The sequence below is a fragment of the Ornithorhynchus anatinus genome, chromosome X5 (genome assembly GCF_004115215.2).
Source record: "Ornithorhynchus anatinus isolate Pmale09 chromosome X5, mOrnAna1.pri.v4, whole genome shotgun sequence".
Classification (NCBI taxonomy): domain Eukaryota; kingdom Metazoa; phylum Chordata; class Mammalia; order Monotremata; family Ornithorhynchidae; genus Ornithorhynchus; species Ornithorhynchus anatinus.
Genome location: NC_041753.1, coordinates 45,684,487 through 45,708,007, shown reverse-complemented (window position 1 = coordinate 45,708,007; position 23,521 = coordinate 45,684,487). Strand labels below are relative to the sequence as shown.

At 39.0% G+C, this 23,521-nt stretch overlaps 1 protein-coding gene across 10 annotated transcripts in view; it reads right to left on the bottom strand.

The window, feature by feature from the left end:
* The window catches only part of NFIB (nuclear factor I B), a 312,498-nt gene that overhangs the window by 92,432 nt on the left and 196,545 nt on the right, over positions 1-23,521 (bottom strand). For all 10 annotated transcript variants that reach the window (XM_029055083.2, XM_029055080.1, XM_003428627.3 and 7 more), the window contains exon 3: positions 11,414-11,467. In XM_029055083.2, the coding sequence (XP_028910916.1) occupies positions 11,414-11,467 (54 nt within the window). The remainder of the gene's footprint in view (positions 1-11,413; positions 11,468-23,521) is intronic.

The window sequence follows — 23,521 nt, the reverse complement described above, 5'->3', positions numbered from 1 at the left end:
ATAGAAGGCCTGTTTATAGTCTACTGTACTTTGTTTAGTGACAAAGTTTAAAATTTCTTCTTAGTATCATGAAATGCTATATTTCATCTTGTTAATGTCTTTATTTTAACCAATTCATAAATACAGAAATGAAGAAAGGGTGAGTGTAGAATTTAACAAGTGAAGATGAAAGTGAAACATCTATCAATCAACACTTAAACTCTTCTATGTGCTGTAAATAAAGTCTGGAATTTCCTTCAACCCCAAATCTAACAGACCACAACTCTCCCCATATTTAAAATCCTGCTATAAAAATAAAAACCTACTCCTCCATAAAGCCTTCCCTGATTATGTGACAATACTTGTATTATATCAGGCTACACCTACCCTTGGCAACTTGAACTTAAATCCTATTTTCAGCAGTTAATTTGATTCCTTTTTCAGTGGTTTCATCCTGATATATTCGTACTGCTTTGCTTTATACTTATTCTCCCTCTGGCTTCACAATTTGTAAACAATTTTTATCTATCCTCCCCACTAGACTGTAAACTCCTTGAAGACAAGGATCATGTTTCTATGGCTGTATTATCCCAAGTACTGAGTACAGTGCTAACACTCTTTAAGTACTCAATAAATCTGATCAATTGATTGAAGATCATGTAAATTCAATTACGAGGGGCTGTTTGGAGCAAAGGTTTTGTAGACACACAGATATTACCTGAGAAGATAAACAATACCATTATTGAATGAGAGTAATGGCCCATTATACCGACCTACTTTCTGACAGTGGCACCTAAGCACATTTGTATGAACAGTGAGAAAATGGCCCTCCTTGATATCCATTCTCACAGATGTTCTAATGCCTCAACCTCTTCCTCTAATGACCCAGTACATAACTAACATCCATTATTCTATTTAAACTTTCCTTGTGGTCCTTTAAAACCCACAACATTTTTTTCTGATAAACAGTGAATTTATCCAAACCTTTCTCAAACCTATTGATTTTTTCTGCTTGTCCAATTTCTAGTGATAACTAGTTGTATAGGCTTACAACCCACTATGAGAAAAAGCTTTCTGTTTTGTTTCTTTTACATAATCTAGCATTTACAAGCTCAACATGTGTTCCCTCATCTAGGTGTTCAGGGATCAGTGAATAGCAATTCCATGTTGTCATCATGATTTAGTATATTTCAACCATGTCAGCTCTCAGCCCTTCGTCATTCCAGTATTTCCCATCTATTCTCATACAGAAACTACTTCATTTCCCTGATCCACTTTCACTGTCCTCCTTTGTACCTTCCCCAGATCTAGCATGTCCTTTCTAAAATGCAGTGATATTCCAAGTGTAGATGTACCACCATTTTAAAGACTAGCAGAGTTATACTGCTATACAAGTTTTGTTGCGTACATTACTTTTTACCAGTTTAAGAAACTTGCACTGGCTTACCTTCACATAGTTAACCCTAACTACTTCAAAATATCATTATAATTAAGTGCCAAATACATACGAAAAAATTAAAGAAGGAAAAACAAGAATGATAAGTGGGAACACAGTGTATCATTCTGAAGGATCCCAAGGAATTGTCCAAACTACACACTGATAATCACCACACACACTGGAAGAGAGCTAAGCAGTAAAACAGTACAAAGCGTAAGCTCCTCGAGGGCCGGGATCTTATCTACCAACTCTATTGTATCATACTCTTCCAGGTGCCTAATACAGTACTTTACACACAGTACGTACTCAATAAATACCATAATACCACCTAAAAAGCCAGAACAGAAAAGGAAAAATAACGTGCCTGCTTACAAATGTATAGAGAAGGGAGGTAAGAAAACTCTGGTTAACCAAAATAAAATTGGCTTTGTTCAAATGGAGTTTACACAATCATCATTTACAAAAGGTGCCATGAGAATTTTAATAAGCTCTTGCACTCAGAACCTCTATTTTTCCATTTCCAGCCAAAAGAGAGCACCTCCCAAAACCACAGCCTCCCCTAACACCATGTTGAGGCATTAGGTCGGAACTGACTCAGAGGCAAACACGCTACTCTTTCTGAGTCACTAAGACAACTTCCTAGAGCACCTTGGTTTTCCTTGGATATCTCCCATTCCTACATTGGGCAAGCATGCCTCATTCACAGTTTGTTAAATCTGACAAGATCATAGCCCAAGGTAGCATGAATGTGGGTTTGCAAGAAAATTAAGAGATGAAGAAAGCAAATGTGTGTGCTTTTTAAAATAGCATCACCTAGTCCAGTGAAAAGCAATAACAATTTTTATCAAACTAAAATTTGGCTTCCATACCCCTTAACTCAGATCTGCTGTCTTTATTTACTCTGGCGTAGCTAATTGCTGTAGTGAGGCAAAAGAAACTTTTGGCAATGCCAATCTTCTCTCAATTTTGCAGATGGAGGAACTAATTTCATAGTCATAAAAAAGCCATATATAAAAGACTCTTGACATTTGCTCTGTTTTGCATTGAGCCCCCAAAAAAGCACTGATCATTTTAGGTGCTTACCTATTATTATTTAAGGATGAATTTCAAAATGGTGTGCAGGGAAAAATGGGTTCTAAAAAAATGGCTTTCAGTGGGAGCTTTGCCACCTGGCTCACACAGAGAAGAGTGTGAAGTTTTCCATATTCACCCTGGCTTTAACATAGGTTCTCACATGGCAGAGGAGAGAGGGGAACAATTACGAGTGGTGGGTTAGCCTATAAAAGGGAAGAGGAAAATGTTCTCCTCAGGACCCAGATCCAGGATTAGTTAACAAGAAGGGTAAATCCCCTCAATGTTTTTCTTCCCAGGGAAGCCATTCCCAATTAATTACAGTACTCTCCCAAGTGCTAAGTACAGGGCTCTGCACACACTAAGTGATCAATAAATACCACTGATTGATTGATTAATAAATAATGTTTAATGTCAAGTCCAGAATGAAATTTTCTCCGTATGGAGCACATGGGGATTTTAGCTGGGACAACAAGGCAAATGCATTGTATCGTACTTTATCAAGTGCTTAGCACAGTGCTCTGCACACAGTAAGTATTCAATAAATACGACTGATTGATAGATTGAATGAGACTCTAGACTGTAAACTTTTTATGGACAGGGATCATACCTACCAACTCAATTGTATTTTACTTTTCCACATGCTTAGTACAGTGCTCTGCTCACAGTAAGTGCTCAATAACTACCACTGATGGACTGATTGAGACTGGCGGCCAATTTTGGAGAGTGTACAGATCAAAAAGACCCTCCATATCCTCACATGTTCTACCGATACTCAGACTTTCCAGAAGACCGGGATGAGTAAAGCTAAGATTCCAGCCTCAAAACTGTGGGACTGAAAATTATTTCACCCTCATAGCTGGAAAACTAGATATGAGAAGCAGCATGGCCTAGTGGAAAGAACATGGGCCTGGGCATGAGATGGACCTGGGTTCTAATCCCAGTTCCATCACTTGTCTGCTGTGTGATTTTCTGCTGTGTAACTTCTCTGTGCCTCAGTTTCCTCATCTGCAAAATAGAAATTCAATAACTGCTCTCCCTGTTCCATAGACTGTGAGCCCTATGTGGGACCTGATTATCTTGCATCTAGCCCAGTGCTTAGTACAGTGCTTGACACATAATAAGCGCTTAGCAAATACCACTATCATTATTATTGTTGTTGTTCTTGAAATCATCGAGGAGAAACCTGTGTAGCTAGGAGTTCTTGTCAAGCTTCCGTAGGTCTTGAGGTCATTCGAGAGGCTTCTGAGACACTCCTGGTTCTGCCTGTAGCTAACATGGATGAGGACTACTTTCCCTTTTCAATATGTTGCACTTCTATGCACCATCTACCTCACTGAACTCTGTGTCCCAGCGGAAACATGACTGGCAGGGACAAGAAAGTGTGAGTGATGCTGCGCAAGCTTCTAGCACTATAATCAATTTTGCACATATTTTTGATCTTGAAGTCTCAGGACTGAGGCTCATCCATTGTTCCTGATGAGGTACTCCCTAAAGTATTTTTCTGGTAAAAAGCAGAATGTGCACAAGTGTACATGTCTGTGCAGGTATATGTACACTGGGACTGGGGTTCCCAAAATTCCCACCATGCTAAAATGAGAATGAGCAATTCAGAGCTCTTTTTAGCATTGTAAAATAAGTTTACTCTTTTCAGGTGAAACAAATAGTAGCTTGCTTATGGCCAACTTTAATACCTATTTAAGATGTAAGAACTCCCTGGAAGCTATTATTACTGCAAGCCCTGGAGCCAGTTTAGAATAAATCCTAAGGACAAATACCTGAACAATCCTACAGGGATAGCTTTCAATGGGGGGGCAGGGGAGCAGAAGAAGAGAGATAAATGGAATGGATTTGTTCCATTGAAATAATCTTTCCAAACCAAGGTGTAAAATGGAAATCATAGAGCTCAGAGGGAGGAATTCCTTAAAACAATTTTCAGATTCAAAATGTGGGATCCCAAATGCACCAAAGTCCAATTAGAAAGAATCTAATTAGAAGCTGCCTTTGAGCATGGTCTCAGAGTACGTTCTTTCCAATCAGTCAGTCAATAAATGTCCCTCAGTAGGAGATGGATTTCAAAGAACCTAGGGTTCCAAAATTTCATCAGATTTTGCTTCCTTCTCCCCAGTCGATGCAACTCAGTGGCCAATTTCTGCAGGTTATGCAATTCCAGTGGAAAACTTCTGATGAAAAGAAAGGGGAGTCAGAAGCTAAGAAGATCATTTCAGAACTTGTGGGGAACTTTAGCTTTCCCTCCTGTGCATACCTGGACAGAGCGGGCAGTAGATTTATTTTATTTTACCTTCTGTGGTAGATTAAATTTTCCAATGAATGGCTGTCACCTACCAGAAAACCAGGAAAATTTATAGGAATCAAACAGTTCAGTAGATCTCAGGAGATAACTTCAGTCTGAACTCACAAAACTGAAATTCAGGTTACTAAAAAGAATAGGCAGTAATGACATGTTTATAAAAATTATTTGGATCTCAAAAACAAATATCATCTTCAGAATTGGCCAAACTAACTCAGCTGAATGTAAATTAAGTTTAAATTTATCCACGAGATAAATTAATTATTTTACACACAATCAATGGCATTTATGGAGCACTTACTGTGTGTAGAGCACTGTACTTGGAAAGCTTGGGAAAGTACAATGAAGTTGGTAGATATGATCACTGACCACAAGGAGTTTACAATCTGTTTGAGATTCTCATTAAATTCACAGAACTCAAACACCATTTTTTTTGTATTTACCAATATTTTTGTAATATAGGGTTTCTATGCAGTGGGTTTTTCCTGATCACTTTGCAAGGAGCCAGGCAAATTTATCATTGGCAAAGTGTACCCTGAATGCTCCCACGGGAGATCAACTAAGCCTTTACTAAAATTCACAGTGTCACTGTTTCACTGTTTCACTTCCACTGTTGCATAAGGATGCCACATAAGGTTGCACATGGCCAAAAGATGGGAGGAAGCAAACAATGATAGAAGGATGCTGCAGAGGGCAGGCAGGTTTCCTGGGGAGGTGAAAGAAGAGAGTGAATTTACTAGGTTGGAATACTCATCTCAAAATAGTGAGAACACAAGGAATCGGAAGACTCAGAGAAAAATTCTTGGTGCTGGGCCTGTGTCTTGCTGCTGGCTGGGGAGCAGAAGGCTACACTTAACTTCTCTGTGCCTCAGTTACCTCATCTGTAAAATGGGGATTAAAACTATTTGTCCCTTATGTGACAGTACTTTGGAGTCCTGAAGTGGATGTCCTGCCAGCAGAGGTGGGCAGGTACTGATTCAGCTCTTGAATGGGGGACTGCAGTAAAAACACTGCCTGAGGCCCTACAGCATTTTCAAACAAACTACAGCATTTTCAAACAAACTCTGTGTATGTGAATATTATTTGTAATTCAGACAAAATAAGGAGGATTTGTAGATTAGTGGAATTCTTTTCTACATATGCACAAGCCAGAATTTCCAACAATAATGCTTTTCTTCATTTCCAATGTGTCACCTATATATAAACTTGATACCTTTTAGTTGCATATCTTTTGTTTAGGCTCACTTATATGAACTCTTTCTCCAAAACACATTTCCTATAAAATATTATTCACTGACTACACTCCGAAGGTTACAAAAACAATCATAATACATGAAAACACCTTTAGTTGCTTTAATCCATCTTATTCATTCAATCATTCATTCAATCATGTTTATTGAGTGCTTAGTGTGTGCAGAACACTACTAAGCATTTGTGAGAGCACCATGTAACAAGAGTTAGTAGACACGTTCCCTGCCCACGAGTTTAATGAAAAGTTACATTAAGCCATTGAGTGAATTTGTTTTTTTGAGATCTGAAAATAATGATCAGGATATGGGGAAAAGGAGCAATCATGTCAGGATAACCATTAAATATTCTTTAAATTTCACTTGCTTTATTCCTTTCTATTCTTGAAGCACTACATCAATTTTATCTCAGTCAACATTTTTTCTATAATGGGGACTGGATACTGTGTATCCTTGGAGATAAATTATGCATCTCAAAATCCTTCTACCTCCTAATTAGGTGAATAGAGTGCACAACCTCACTGAGTGTGCTCTCACTGGGGTTACGCTGAAGGAGGGAAGACTGCTGCTTTTTTGTGTGTTGCATAAGAAAGAGTGCACAGACTGCTTTATTTTTAAAGCACAAAAACTTCTGTCTCTGATGGTAGCATCAAAGAATGATCGGAGAAGTAGTGTGGTATAGTGAAAAGAAAATGATCCTGGGAGTCAGAGGACCTGGGTTCTAATCCCAGATCTACCACTTGTCTGCTGCATGACCTTGGGAAAGTCATGCAACTTCACTAGGTCTCGGGTTCCTCATCCATAAAATGGAGATTCAATACCCATTCTCCCTCCTACTTAGACTGTGAACCCCATGTGGGACAAGGACTGTGGCCAACCCAATTAATTTGTATTTGCCCCAGGGCTTAGTATGGTGCCTGGTACATAGTAAGCCCTTAACAAATACTGTAATTACTGGAGGAATAGTGAGCTAGTTGTTCTCTTTGACAAGCATGTTCAGTGATTAGAGGTATACCTTTCAATATCTTTAATCCCTCCCTCTAATCACCAACATAATATTTGCCAAGGTTAAGTGTTTACTATTTGCCCAGCACTGTACTAATTACTGGGGTAATCAGGTTGGATCCAGTCCTTGTCCCTCACTGGGCGTATAGTCTAAGTAGAAGGGAGGAGGATTTAATCCCCATTTTACAATTGAAGGATCAAAGCACAGCAAAGTTAAGTCACTTGCCCAAAGTCACAAGGCAGGCAAGTAGCAGAGCCAGAATTAGTACTCACAGGTACTCTGACTCCTATACCTATGGGAGTCATGGAACTCTAGTCTGTACTAGTCCAAACCAATGGGCTAGTCCAGACCTTTTCTGAAGCTATTTGTATTTTCTGCATACAAACTTATGTGCTTCTCATGGCTTATTTAAAAAAGTTATTCCCCTTCTTTAAAATCAATCAATTTCAGTCTCCAATGGATGTCCTGTAGTCCTGGTGTGGGATCTAATGAATAATTCTGGTTTCCCTATCCACACCTTCATGGATTTATTGGTTTCAGGCATTAGAAACAGACTGGCCTAATGGAAAAGAATGGGCCTGGGAATAAGAGACTTGGGTTCTAGTCTTATTTCTGCCACTTGCCTGCCTTAGGCAAGTCACTTAACCTCTCTGGGCTTCAGTTTCTTCAGCTGTAAAATGGGAATTACATACCTCTTCTCCCTCCTATTTACAGTGTGAGCCCACTAAGGGACAAGGGCTATGTCTGACCTGATTATCTTGCATGTTACCCAGCACCAAGTAAGCAGTTAATCAATCACTGGTAATTATCGAGCACTTACAAAAGCACTGTACGAAGAATTTAGGGGTGATTTGATTGTGGGGAGAAATATGAATTAGGGAGGGAGGGAGGGAGTTCCAAGCTGGAGGAAGAGTGTAAGAGAAAGGACAAATGCTGGAGAGTCATGAGTGAGGTAGAGCTAGAAAGTAGGCTTGGGAGGAACAAAGACAGCAAGTTGAGGAATAGCAGGAGAACAAAGCAAATAGGTAAAGTGGGGCAGGAAGGCTGATGTCCTAGTCCTCAGATTAGTGTCCATTTGTAGCAAAAGGAGTTTGCAAATTCCCTTCTCAGGATTTTGGTCTTAGTGATTGCTTTACATTTAGTTTATCAGTTCATCTGAAACATCATATTTTGTTTATCTCAGTTTCATCACATTCCTCCAAACTCTTTACTTAGCTCTCTTTCTGCTCAAGGGCTTAGTACAGGAAACTGCAACCAGTGAATGTTCAATAAATGTCATTTACTTCTATTGCTATAAAGTGCAGTTTGAGTGCAGGAATCACTCTAACATCCTCCACTGTAAAGATCAAAATAAGTAATTTTGGCATCTCAATTTGTCAATTGCTTCTTTTAAGCTACAATCATCACTGTCCTATTTATTCCTTAGTGATCTTAGTGCTTTTGATGTATTTAAAAAATATGTACCTCCAAATCCCTATCATTACTTTAAGAGACAGAACACTAGGTTAGATGGTCTGATTGTCTGGCACAGTAATGGCTTTTCTTAAATTCTTTGTACCTTTTTTTGTTATGGTATTATTAAACTCTTACTATTTGCCAACCACTGTTCTAATTGCTGAAGTATATACAAGTTAATCAGGCCATATAGAGTCCCTGTCCCACATGGGTGTCACAGTCTAAGTAGGAGGGAGAGCAGGTATTGAATACCCATTATGCAGTTGAAGCCCAGAGAAGTTAAATAGAAGAGCTGGGATTAGAACCCAGGTCTTCTGTATCCCAGGCCCATGCTTTATTCATTCATTCATTCAATAGTATTTATTGAGCGCTTACTATGTGCAGAGCACTGTACTAAGCACTTGGGATGAACAAGTCGGCAACAGATAGAGACAGTCCCTGCCGTTTGACGGGCTTACAGTCTAATCGGGGGAGACGGACAGACAAGAACAATGGCACTAAACAGCGTCAAGGGGAAGAACATCTCGTAAAAACAATGGCAACTAAATAGAATCAAGGCGATGTACAATTCATTAACAAAATAAATAGGGTAACGAAAATATATACAGTTGAGCGGACGAGTACAGTGCTGTGGGGATGGGAAGGGAGAGGTGGAGGAGCAGAGGGAAAAGGGGAAATGAGGCTTTAGCTGCGGAGAGGTAAAGGGGGGATGGCAGAGGGAGTAGAGGGGGAAGAGGAGCTCAGTCTGGGAAGGCCTCTTGGAGGAGGTGATTTTTAAGTAAGGTTTTGAAGAGGGAAAGAGAATCAGTTTGGCGGAGGTGAGGAGGGAGGGCGTTCCAGGACCGCGGGAGGACGTGACCCAGGGGTCGACGGCGGGATAGGCGAGACCGAGGGACGGCGAGGAGGTGGGCGGCAGAGGAGCGGAGCGTGCGGGGTGGGCGGTAGAAAGAGAGAAGGGAGGAGAGGTAGGAAGGGGCAAGGTGATGGAGAGCCTTGAAGCCTAGAGTGAGGAGTTTTTGTTTGGAGCGGAGGTCGATAGGCAACCACTGGAGTTGTTTAAGAAGGGGAGTGACATGCCCAGATCGTCTCTGCAGGAAGATGAGCCGGGCAGCGGAGTGAAGATTTGTAGGTTCTAGAACTAGGTATGCTAGAAAATAGCCATTTGTCTTAATCAGAACATTCTGTACCACTTTTTATCCTGAGTAATTAGGGTAATCTTTATGAGGTTAATTGGTATTTTCTCCCACTAACTGCACTTACTTTGTCTTGATCAGGTGGTCACTAGTACAGTCTTACCACAGTATTTTCACTCTTGAAATTTACACATAGCAATCTATAAGCAACAGTTGTAGCCTGTGGTAATCTGGATATTTCGGCTCAGCCAGAATGGTTATGTATTCCATAAAAATGGATACTTAGAACGTTCATTCAAAGATAGACTTATACCCCAAGGTATGTGGACTTTAAGTTTCCGAAATTCTTTCAGCTATCCTTACAGTGTCACTTCAGTGTTACTTGGGCAAACTTTCTCACATGAATTAGAACTACTTCTCCTTGTCTATCATCTGGAGATCAGCAATGTACTGTTTTTGGTCTTGGGAGTAGAAAATGTGGTGTCCTACCTACGCATGGCCAGACACAGGGGTGTTATGCATGCATATGCATTTCTGCATAGGAAAAACTTTACATGCTAATTCAGCAAACCTAAGCCATTTCAAACTTGAAGACTGGACTGCTACAGGATACAGCACATTCACTGAATCAAAGAGAAATACAGAAAACTTGCAATCCTCTCTGTGCTCAGAGGAATATTTCATTGCCCGCTGGAGACAATTATTACAAGTAATACTCAAGAAGAAAATGGTGTCAATTTCATACATTTATAAAGCAAATGGTACTTTAGTTGTTTGTCTAATAACTTTTCAGACACACCGTAGAACAAAAAAATTTGATGAACATCTTTGTATTTTCAAGTGAACCTCAGAAACCTATTAAAAATGTAAAGAATGTACGTTCGTTATTTGCCGATTTAGAGAATAATACAGTAGCATGCTATTAAAATTATGAAACAACCCAGCACCATGAATTCTATGGGATATGAAGTTGTAATCAGAAATACTTTATATTTTGATTCTATCTCCAGTGAAACTGACAAGAAAAGAATGTGATTTTTTAGAGCACATTTCACAAAAGCCAATCATAGAATAAGAATCCTTGATAGAAAAAGCTAGTTTTTATTATCTTTGTGAAGAAAGGCACCTCTCTTTACTGCAAAAGCAAAATACTCTGTATTCAAACAGTCCATTAAAATAGGCAGACTGCCTGCCAAGATACTGTTAGGGCCCATTTTCAGCTCTGCAACAACTGAAAATAAAGAACATCTTTATCATAAGCTAAATAGGAGGAAGGCCTGCTTTTTGCACTGCCTAGGATCAAGTGAAAACTTTAAGGAAACTGATTTCTGCTTCACACAATTCACTAAAGTCTTTCACTCAAAACTTAACCAGAGATTTTTTTAGAGTAATTATAGCTGAAAACAGGGAGAAAGTCCACCTTAGTTAAGGGGAAAAAAAACCAAAACAGGTTAAGCAACAGTCTTAAGAACTTCAAAAAAACTGCAAAATTAATTTCCAGCCTCTAAAGTTCAATATTTCACTCCTTCTTCTTTGTATAATGAAGGAAGCAACAACAAAAATTAAAATGCTGACAATTAAATGAATGGTGAACATTCTACCATAAAGAAGGGTATTTTCCAATCCAAAGGGTCTAATAGGATCACATTTTCTCTTGATCATTTCTGCTTGCTGGTACAAACTAGGCTGATGACCAATTATGGAATGTTTATACAGTGGCACCTTTGTTCTCCAACAATATCATATTGCAAATATCCTCTAACGCATATTTACCTGGAGGATTCTTGGCAGGATCACTGTGGCTTGGACTTCCTGATTGTCCAGAATCTGCAAGGAAATCAGAGAAAATGTTTTCCTTTTAATTTGCTTTGAAAATCAATTTCACAATCCTTATGAAACAGAGTACAACAAAGTAGAAAGCGTTTAATTGAAATTTCATTCCGCATTCTTTTCAAACAAATTTTATATAACAAACAAGATCATTAGAATATAACAAAACTTCTGAAGCAAAGAATGTGGACTGCAACCTATTAAAGGTACTTTAACTATTGGAGGATCCAAAACTTAACAAAAAGAAAGCGGCATCTTCTGTCATAAAACATAAAATACAGATCACTGAAAATAGCCTTTTAGCCCAAACAGAATGTATGAAATAAATCACATTTTTTGAGAACTGATATAAGCACACATACAAAGTATCAATGTACACACAAGTACATTCACACACATACATATAGAAATACCCCCTCTATTTGAGCCTAACCTCAGGACTTTCTCCACCTCCTAATAAATCATTGAATCATCACCAGGAATACATGTAAACACAGTTTTTGCTGAGTAGTAAGCAGTGTAACTTCATTGAGAAAATGTCAAATTTAACTTTTTTTCTTTGCTGGTAGCAGACCTTAAAAATAACAGTTCAGACATGAAGAGATTATTTTGGAATTTCAGCATGCCTTTTGACTCTATCCTAAATAACATTCCCATTAACAGTACAGTGTGGACCACTCTACTGTTAGCGAGGGTCTTATTGCAGTGGTCCTACTCTTGAGTCAGAGGTTTCTGAACTATCAACATTGGTACTGTTCTGGAAGAGAGATCTGGGCTGTAATAGCTTTGGAGAGAAAAAAAACAGTAGCTGGGTAAAGACCATTTGATGCTATCAGCATACCAAATGTCAGTAAAAAAAATGTTTGGCCACCCTGAAAAGTTAATCAACATCCTAAGATTACAACAACCAGAAATACTGTGACCTAATAGAAAGGTCATGGGTCTGAGGGTCAAGGGACCTGGGTTCTAATCCCAGATCTGCCATTTGCCTCTTCTATGATCTTGGGAAAGTCACAATTTTTGTATGCCTCAGTTTCCTCATCCGTAAAGTGGGATGAAATACCTGTTCTCCCTCCCCGTTGAACTGTGAGTACCATTTGGGGCAGGGACTATTTCTGACCTAATTAACTTGTATCTATCCAACCACTTTAGTAATGAGTTTGGGAAATAGGAAGTGCTAAACAAAGACCATAATTATCAAGTAAGTGCTCTGCACACAGTAAGCGCTCAATAAATAAGACTGAATGAATGAAGTAAAGGAGGATTTTGTAGTATGTATGGCAGCATTCAATTTATACTATGTACTATTCCATATATTGACCTAAAGTCTAGACACTATAGCAAATACTACAGCCTAGCAAGAAAAATTCCTTATATAGTATGTACATGATGTCACACATAGGTCTGATTAACCACATTCACAAATAAGATTGATAACATCTTACTGGCAGCAGCCTCGATTCTGAACCTTGAAAGATAACGTATGCTTATGTGAAGCAGCATGGCTTAGAGGAACGAGCACAAGCTTGGGAGTCAGAGGTCGTGAGTTCTAATTCTGGCTCCATCACGTGTCAGCTGTGTGACTCTGGGCAAGTCATTTAGCTACTCTGTACCTCCGTTAAAATGGGAAGGTGCTAGCTTGATCTTAATGTACATATTTATGCTTATTTAGGGGCTCTGTCTTTTCTTTAATGATCCTCCATTAGTTTTTCTTCCAAATCCGGCAAGCTCCAAAATGCTGAGGATCTTCTTTTTTTAAATTATTTTAAGATATAAAGATCATTGCCCACTTTACAGTTCTAGCCCCAGGAACTTTCAAAATCATAAATTACATACTCCTGATACAAGCTCTACAACTTTCTTCTTTAATCTAGTTTGAAAACTACTACTCAGTACCTAAATTTAATGTCTCAAGTTATTTCATCATTTGGGGAACAGAATATTGCTGAAGCCGATCTCCTGCCTAAATCTCTTGCCATTAGAACCATGCCTCATTGTAGCCCTGAGGATTTTTTAAAAAAATATTTAATAAAATGCCCTGCTACACTGGTGCACTGGGAGTTAGGGGGAATATAGAAAGTCGGAAAAGTCCCCAAGATTCACAAACTTCATTGAATTACTTACTAAAAAAGTTATAGACCAATAATTGATAGATCGGTGGTATTTACTGAGAGCTTATTCATTCATTCAATAGTATTTATTGAGCGCTTACTATGTGCAAAGCACTACTAAACGCTTGGAATGTACAATTTGGGAACAGACAGAGACAATCCCTGCCTAATAACGGGCTCACTAAGCACTTGAGAGAGTGCAATACTACAGAGAAAGAGGAATAAGTTAGGTTAACTACTCCAAGAAAGATATCTGAGCAAGGAAGATCATTTGATTACTATAAGCAAGGGAAAAACCTTTTACTTTGGTTTCACCAACTGCACATCCCAGAGATAACAGCAATTAGGAGGGGAGGAGTAATTAAAAGCCTCGAACCTCTTTTAGCAATTTAATGAGATGGGCTAATACTAGTCTTTTGAGCCCCATCTAGAACCAATCACCTGAAGATCTGGGAAAAGGATGTAGATAATGAAAATATATGAAAGAAAAAACATAAGGATGAGATCTTTGGGTGGGCTGTGAGTAGATAATCTAATCCCCTCTCATCCTTGCTAAAGGATGCTGAAGGAGACATTGAGGAGGACACGTAAGAGGTAGACTGAATGGAGCAAGCACCGCTTAAGAAATCAATCAATCAATGGCATTCACTGAGAGTTTATTATGGGTAGGGTACTAAGCGCTTGGGAGAGTACAATAAAAAAGAGTTAGTAGACACAATCCCTGCCTTCAAGGACCTTACAATTTAGTGGGAAAATAAAAGGGGAAACCACGTTGGTTCCTGAAAGACCATGGACTGCTAGGACTAAGCAATTCAGGTCAAATTTTGGTTTGCCTATTATTTATGCAGGCAGTTTTCCCATTTAAAACTCTCTAATGTCCTTGATAAATTAGGCTCTCTTTTATCCACTAACCTGGTCATCATGTTGATTGGTGAAGAGGGGTGTGGGACCAGAATTCCAGAGGGGCAATTACTGGGGAGGTAGAGTGAGTGAAACTCACAATCTCTCTGTTCTGGCAGCCTCAGCTCCCAGGGTTACCTGGGAGGACTCAACCCACTCCAGACCCTCTGACCTAGAACAGGGGCTGCTATATTTTCAGCCAAGTGGTGTTGGCAATGTCCAAAGGAGACTTGCTCAAAAAGGGGGCTCTGAAATTGAACTCCCATTACTTGCCCTATCCCCTGCATAAGGGGGATTAGCTCGAGAACTTTGGAACATGAGGTTGCTTGAGTGACCCCTCCACAAAAATGACCCACTGGGCTGCCTTGAAGATGTGGAAGGCCTGAGGGAAATTCCACCAGGTCCCAGTCTGGTCTCCTTCCCACTCACCAGTGCCACCGTGGAACTACTAAGTACCAAATGCCACCTGTGCCATCACAGTAACAATTTGTCAATGTTTTGTGAAGTTGGGCCAGTTAATTTCAATCTCTTAAAAAGGAGATTGCCAAAAAATATTTGGTTGGCAAATAAGACACTAGAAACGAAGGGCAAACTATTGTGGTTGAGCCAACAGTAAGCAGCACTTAGATTCAACCATAAATTTAAATTATACTTACTTAGAGTTTGAAAGATTTATGTTGCTTACATCACTTGGCTGGTGGGAAGGAAGCCAACGCTTTTTAATCAGTGGTATTAGTACCACTAGTGGAATTTACCAGCAATCATGTGGTAGCCAAAGTCCTTAAGTAAATAAATGTAGTGTTTGCTTTACTAAGGGAAGATAGGGTTAATCCTTTTCTTAATAGGTTGGCTTTAGGAGCAGTTTGATTTTCATTAACGCAAAGGAATCACTGCTGTTAAAGTGTTCAACCGTCCCTCTTCAAATTGTGTTTTTCTTTCTAGGTATATAGGCATTTCACACTCTATGTCTTTCAACTGAGAACAAGCAGATGGAGGACTGCAGTATTTTGTACTGAGAAACACCTAAATCTTGGAATAATAGTTGTAAAGACCTCAACTAATAATCATAGACTGTCAGTGGAATGTCATTAGCAGAAACACACTGACCTAAATGGGACAGATTAAAATGGTAAATTAAAGAGTTTCCCCAATACACCTCTTAATAGCCCAGGTGGCAGTAAGAATGAGCGAATGGGCTGAGGGATATAATCATCCAAAACACATTTTATGAATCAAGTGTGACTGTTGACAGTAAGAGACCCTGGGTGGACCCAGAAGGGCTTCTAGGTCATAGACACAAAAACACTAGTATTAGTTGCATTCAAAGTATTAGTGTTAAATGTCAGGTTTGCCCTGTGCAGATTCAAAGTCAAAATTCTCTACAGAAAAATTTATTTAGAAAATATGTGTCCCATGTAGCCATGTCCAATATGCAATAAGCATACACTTAGGTTTGTTATAACACAGGTTTGTTATATCACGTGTTCTCATTATATGATTCAGATAAAACACGATGGACATACTAGGGAACATTACTCCCCCAACACGAGTCTTATTCTGATATAACACAATCCACAAGTTGGCACTAGTAAATTTGGTGAAGGAAGAAATGGTTGTGTGCACTCATGTAGTGTGATGCTGATGAACATCCCAGCCTGTGCCTCAGCCTCACTGTACTGCACCAATTCAAACTTTGTGTTTTTGCACTCATACTTTTGCACACCATACATAAAATATCAATGAGTGGCAAGGATGTTTAAGCATTCTCCTAGTGGTAGGCATAACAATAATACAGGATTTGATATAAAAAAATTTCAATAATGGTGGAATGTTTGAACCACCTACCCCCTTATCCATTAATTCCCACTGAATCAACGGTTTCTCTAACATTATTTTCCCATAACACAAAGTTATGGGGAATGCCCAGCGTGGGCAGGGATTGTCTCTCTCCACTGCTGAACTGTACTTTCCATGCACTTAGTACAGTGCTCTGCACACAGTAAATTCTCAATAAATATGACTGAACGTTATAAAACCACTGTACCACAGAATTCCCTATAGTGTAGTCTCCTCTACTATATGCTACTCCTTCTACTCCATTTCAACCATCACTACAACTTCCTATGCAGCTAGGCAATTAGTGTTTTCTGAAATCTAATATAAATCAGGACCCATAACCCCAATTTTGGAGAATGATGTAAAACCCACTGTAGTAAAATGGGATCCCCAAATAGCATGCTAGGGCAGGAATTGTGTCTACCAACTCTAAGAGAAGCAGCATGGATAGAGCACGGGCCTGGGAGTCAGAAAGTCATGGTTTCTAATCCCAGTGCCGCCATTTGTTTGCTGTGTGACCTTGGGCAAGTCACTTCCCTTCTCTGTGCTTCAGTTACCGCATCTGTAAAATGGGGATTAAGACTGTGAGCCCGATGTGGGGTAGGGACTGTGTCCAACCCGATTAGCTTGAATTCCCTTCCAGCATTTAGTACAATGCCTGGCACGTAGTAAGCGTTTAAAAAATTCCACAATTATTATTACTATTATGTATTTTTCTCTCCCAAGAACAGTGCTCTGTATATGGTAAGCACTCAATTAAAACCATTAAATTTATTGATAAACCAGGATAAACACTGAAGGATTCTCCAGCAACTATCCCACTCTCAGAGCTCCTGCTGCCACCCTGCTGTTCTCCGTGTAAAGGTTGTGCCTTGACACTGACTTGAGAGGTAAGGAAAGTCACTTTGAGAGATGCCATTACTCAGGTGGACCTCAGGACCATTTGGTAGCAGAACTGGAAACTGTAATCACATGAGCTAAAACACCAGTGTGCTGGGCACACAAAGAAATGTTGGTAGTAGTACTTAGTAATACTAAAAAATGAAGTGCATGCTATGTGCAGAGCACTGTACAAAGGACTGGGAAAGAACAGAAAGGTGGGAATTAGTCCCCGGTCCTCAGGGGGCTCACAGTCCAAAAATTAAAAGAGAAAGGGGACTGGTGATAGACACAAAGAAAGGTGAAACAAAATACTAAGACAACGTAAAGGCAGAAAACAAAGATCAGTATAGCACTACGTATAGCAGAGCACTTAATCCAGATCCATTATAATAAAATTCACTATTTCTTAATATTTCTTGTCAGTCTAAAAACAAAGCTGGAATTGGCTGTTTTGCATAGATTTGAATTTTATGTTTGGAAATGAATTTTTGGCTTTTCCCTCTGCACCCTTGGCCACATATATCAACTCCAAGAGTAAAGACGGCAAAGGAAAGAATGTTCTATCTCTTTCCACAGCTTTGTGGGTGTAGTTATTATGACAGTGATGGGGTGACAGTGAGTTGGTAATCTAAAAACTACAAAGTAAAAGAACCCAAATTGACAAAGAATGAATGAAATTTACATCATAACCTGTACAGTCACAAAGTCGCTTTTGCTAGAACTAAAATTCGTCACCACACCATGAAAACTAGAAAGGCCCCTTTGTTATATTGATTTGCTTTAAGCAGGGAAAGAAGTAGCCCATTGTCACACCTAGAATAAACACCCTTCTTCTTTCTTTCAAAAGGCTATTAACAAGCACTTTCTATACCTAAAGTCAATCTAGCTTAGTGAGATAATATTTTCGATGATTTGGAACACACATAGGGGACTGCTTGGAAGAGAGAAAAACAAGATGCAAGAACATCTTGAACAACGGATAGCTAAGGCTAAAGGAGAATGTAAATGCATCAGCACTATGACTGAGGAAGCAAAATTAGATAAAAGACAAGTTTGCCCCTGAAAAATGGCTAAAGTCTGCCTTTTCCTCCTGTGGCTAAATCTTTTACCCTGAACCACCTGAGGGGTTTAATTCTTGTCTTTCCAATATTTTCAATGCCTAATTTAGCTAGGATTTAAAGTAAGTTAAGTTTACATACACCCCACCACTATTACATAATATCACTTTTTTCCCCCAACAGCTAAAGTAGCACAGCTTCATTTTAATGGGGTACTGTCATCATCAGTTTTGGGTGACACAAGAGCTTGCTTATTGTTTTATAGCATTTTCTTTTCCCTCTATTAAATGTTTATTAAAATAACACTAGAAACATGACATGGGAAAATTGAATTGGTGTTTTCTTCAGATTGCATAAGTATGCAAATGTGTGGGAAAGTTTTGGTTCTCTCGTTCTCTCTTTAAAATAGGACACTATTATTTGGAACTCCCTTCCTGCAAAACTGTTTGGAGGCTAAGTATGTGAAATGTTAGCTGCTTCACTGTTTCTGGAGTCCCTTACATCTATGTAGTCAAATCTTCCAACCTACCCTCATGGGGAAAAGAAGTCAGATCTTTCAGAATCAAGTTGGCAGGAGATAGTGGCTTTAACATTTTTTTATCACAAAAGTTTTATTTTTCATATCATAACATCATTTTCCCTGTTTTTGGCATTATTTCCTCACCTATTGTATTCTGCAAAGAAAACCTGCAAATTCTTACGGATAGTGGCTATGAAACTGGTCCCTTAATTCTCTCAACACTTGTTACTGGTTCCATTAAAAAAATAAACCCTATATAATCAAAGGGCCACTTTTCTTTCAGTGAAAGAGGAGTAGAGTTTTAAAACCTAACATTTCCTGGTGTTGAAATAAGAGGTCAATTTGGATTATGGCAAAATTGACCCATGACTGAGAGGAATTAGGCTGAGAAGAACAACTTATTTTTCCATAGGCCACCTCGAAGGTGAACATTTCTAATCACTATGGACAGGCACGGCATTCAACGGCATTCAAGTCAGTTTCTTCATGGAAACCAATGCAAATCAGCTTCCTCTCACACAAACATGGAAGACTATCCTTAAATCACCTGTGTTTTAGCCCCTGCCACTTCTCAGGCAGGAGAGCCTAGTGTTTTATTATCTGCCAGCGAGAGCCCACCATAAACGAGGGCTGGGATAACCATACCTAACCTTTCAGCCCCGAGATTAAGTTTGTTGTCTCTCCATTGCCTAGGGGATTTAGAGTGCAAAGGTCACCCCTGGGTTTACCTTCATCACTCCTGCTTTAGGAACATTTGACCCATATGCTGCCAAGTCACCAAACTAGTCACTGTCAAGATTTGTTAACTTTCTACACTGTGTTTTCAATTAGGTAAATAAAATGTGGTAATTCAATCAAGATTGCATAATGTGTTTTTGATTTGTAATCTCATTTAAATTAATTAACTGACTCAATCCTTGTTGAGTTTTTAAACTGCTCTACTTAAGCAGTGGATCACTGGGAGAAAATCCAGTTTTCCTAAATCTGAAAGCAAAGCAATAACTACAATATTCCCCTAGAATCAAGAGAATGAAATAAAAGCGCAGTCAGGGGCCATTTTCCAGCTTTCGCCAGGAATAATTTTGACTTCTAGAAAAACTACTTTTCTCTCCAGAATAAAACAAACCAAAATATTATTTAGTCAAAACATTTATTTTCCAATTTTATAAAGATTGCTTGCTCATTTAAACAGTGTCGTATCATTTCCAGCGGTGGTGGTGTAAATTGTTTTAAGTCACTTTCAAGATTAATTTTCTTTCATATTCTGAAATAAATGCTTCTTATAGCTCATCATAATGGCTGATCTCTACCCTGCTGTAGTTTCAAGGAAAATTTACCATTCTAACTAGCCACCTGTGGATAATGTGAAAGAATAAAGTTTCTTTCCAAAATCTATCTGGGATTTTGTAAGAAGAGATGAGAATGATTGCTGTGTCTTGCCATCTGGGAGATATTGTGGATTTAGACTATGCTTTAAAATAAACGGTGTTAGTGGAAACCATGAAACCTGCATTTTATAGTAAGGCATATAATGCAGCAAAGGGAGCATTTGTGACAGATATCCCTTGAAAATGAAAATCAGAATAGTATCAGGATACAAAGTTTAGTCAGAGAGGTAAGCTGAAGAAATGGCACAGACTTTCTGATAGGATGCTCTGATTTACAAAACTTGCAGATTCCTTTGCTAATGCAACTTGTGAAAATGGAATTGGAGGAATATTTCTAGAGCCCTCAAAGCACTAGGTAGTTATTAGGAATTGAGATCCTTTTCAATAAGCTTTTATATTCAAAAGCTGTCAGTATCATGCATACCAGATTTTGCTCATGCAGGAATACATATTATGAGTTTATTTTTAAGCTTTTTCTGTCATGGTTATTCATTCTAAGTCCCAAACCCTGACAGAAAACTGCACACTGAGATTAAAACTATGCTTATTTCATTCTAAATAGTCTCTCTCTTTCATGAACATTTTAAGGGGAAAAAAATAATCCTCAACAAAATCTCTGTGTGGTGATTAGTGAGCAAATATCCAGGATTCCTGGTTTCCATTTGGCAACTATCAACAATTTGCACTATGACCTAAGAAAATCATTTCATCTGTCTAGACGAGGCTTCATCTTGCTTCACACATTCCCAGAGTTGGATAAAGAATGGTTAGGCAATTTCACAGAAATTGGAAGATAAAATAAGGAAGATTGTCTTAGAGGAGCTTAGCATGCTTACAGAACAATATCAACACCAAAAAAGCATTTTGAATGATCACCTAATGAATGATGTTGTATGAACTAAAGTGATATAATTTATTCTGTTTACCAGTACCTTTCTTAAAAGCAAGAGGGGGAAATCACTGAATAAAAAACTAATCTGTAACAAGAATATTCAAAATATATATCTGTTCAAAGAAACTCAAACTACTTACTTTCAGGAATTAACAAAGAAATAAAGTAACTAATTAGATTAACAAGAATAGCCTATAGTTCCTCTAGGTATGGGTGGCTCCTATGCTCCTATGCACATTGTTGTACGTAATTAAGACACAAATAGAAGCTACCACATTGCTCTAAAACACTCCCAATGACTTTTGGCTCTAGACTATGAAAGACCACCCATTCTTTTCATTTATTTTCACCAACTGAGAAGTTTCACAGAACCTCATCTTAAAGAAAACTTGACAACTTGGTTGTAATACTCATTGTGCCTTCACACAATGCAATATACAATAAAAATAACTGTGGTATTTGTAAAGCACATACTCTGTGCCAAGACTTGTAGTATATATGCTGGGATAGACAGAAATTAATCAGGATGGACACAGTCCCTGTCCCACATGGAGCTTACTGGGTGGGAGAACAGATAATCTCCATTTTGCAGATGATGAAACTGAGGCACAAAGGAGTTAAAATACTTGTCCAAGGTCACAGCAACAGGCAAGTGGCAAAGCTAGAATTAGAACCCAGGTCTTCTGACTCCTAGGCCAATGCTCTATGCATGGGCTCTATGCACTAGGACACAGTACTGCTCTGTATACAACCACATCTTCCAATATTACATCGTGCTATTTCCAGTCTTGAGCTGTAGGAAGAACAGATTTTTTTATATAAATTTTAATAGATTTTTTTATAGACACTTCTAGCCAAAGCGTGTAGTGAAAACATGCTTTCAGGAAGAACTAATTAGGATAGAAATCCCAAAGACTTGCTCAACCTTTTTAATCAGGATTCTATTCTGTAATGATTTTAAAAAAGCAGTTTGGCTGCTCGAAAACTGTGCTGTTATTTGCAAATGTCCAAATGTTCCTAAATTTGATTGGGGCACACACTGGAATTTTTACTCTGAGTTATGTTATCTTGCCTTTTTTTCCCTGACAAGTTTTAGAGTGCATTTCTGTCTTTTTACATGTGCACATATGTGTCTGAATACCTCCAGAATCTGTATGAAATCAATCGTGTTTAGTTAGTGTTTACTGGGTGCAAAGGACTGTACTAAGCACTTGCATGTGGCATCTGTACATACTTGTGAGTGTTTCTAAGGATGTATGTATGGGTCCGTGGAGGTGGACAGACACATAAGGATGGATATCCATAAGGACAGATATGAAGGAAGAGGGGTGGTGATGGAGATGATAAAGATAGAAAGAGAGATAATCAATACAGTGAACAAGGAAAAGAGGGCTCTGGTGGGAGGTGAGCAGCATGTAGAAGCAGCATGACTCTTTGCATGGGCCTGGGAGTCAAGGAGTTGGGTTCTAATTCCTGCTCCACCACTTGTCTGCTATGTCACCTTGGATAAGTCACTTCACTTCTCTGTGCCTCAGTTACCTCATCTGTAAAATGGGTATTAAGACTGTAAACTCCAAGAGGTTCATGGATTGGGTCCAACATGATTATCTTGTATTTAATCAAGTGCTTAGTACAGTGCCTGACAGCTGGTAAGCACTTAAATATCACTAAAAACCCTGATGAAAATATCTGGAAAAGTGATTGAAAATAATGATACTGTTGATGACATATTAACAAAATTAATATCTGTACTGAACATGTATTAAGTAACCTTAAAGTGTTGGGTGGATTTTGCTAATTGATGCTGTGGGCTCCTGAGGCAACCGCTGTATTCAAACTTGATACTAAATAACTGGACATGTAGATATTTACCTCTCTCCTGCAATAACAAATTTTGCTTGTGTTTCTGGTAATGGTGGTTATGGTACTTGTGAGCACTTACTACGTGCCATGCACTGTTCTAAGCGCTGGAGTAGATACAAGTTAATCAGGTTGGACACAGTCCCTGTCCCACATGGAGCTCACACTCTTAATCCCCATTTAACAGATGAGAAAATTGAGGCGCAGAGAAAGGAAATGACTTGCTCAAGGTCACACAGCAGACATGGCGGAGTCAGTATTATATCCTAAGACCTTCTCTTGCAGGGGTTGAGATCGCAGTCAAGATCATTGGGAGCAGCAATAGTTCCCCATTTTGGTCGTAAGGGCTACTTTGGGGGGAGGCAGAGGCAAAGGGAGGCAGAGAGGGGCCAAAGATGTTAAAAACTCAGTTCCGTCTGTTCCTCCATCTTCCAATGGACCTCTTTCACCCTTTCCCTTCCAGCTTCTCGGTCCCTTTTCTTCAGGAACCTCTCCCATCCTGACCATGCTGGTGTGTTTTTTGTTTCTGTGTCAGGGTGTCTGTTTCTGTCTGTCGCTCCTGCACGAACTTGAGTTTTCTGCTAAGAATAAAATGAATATACAA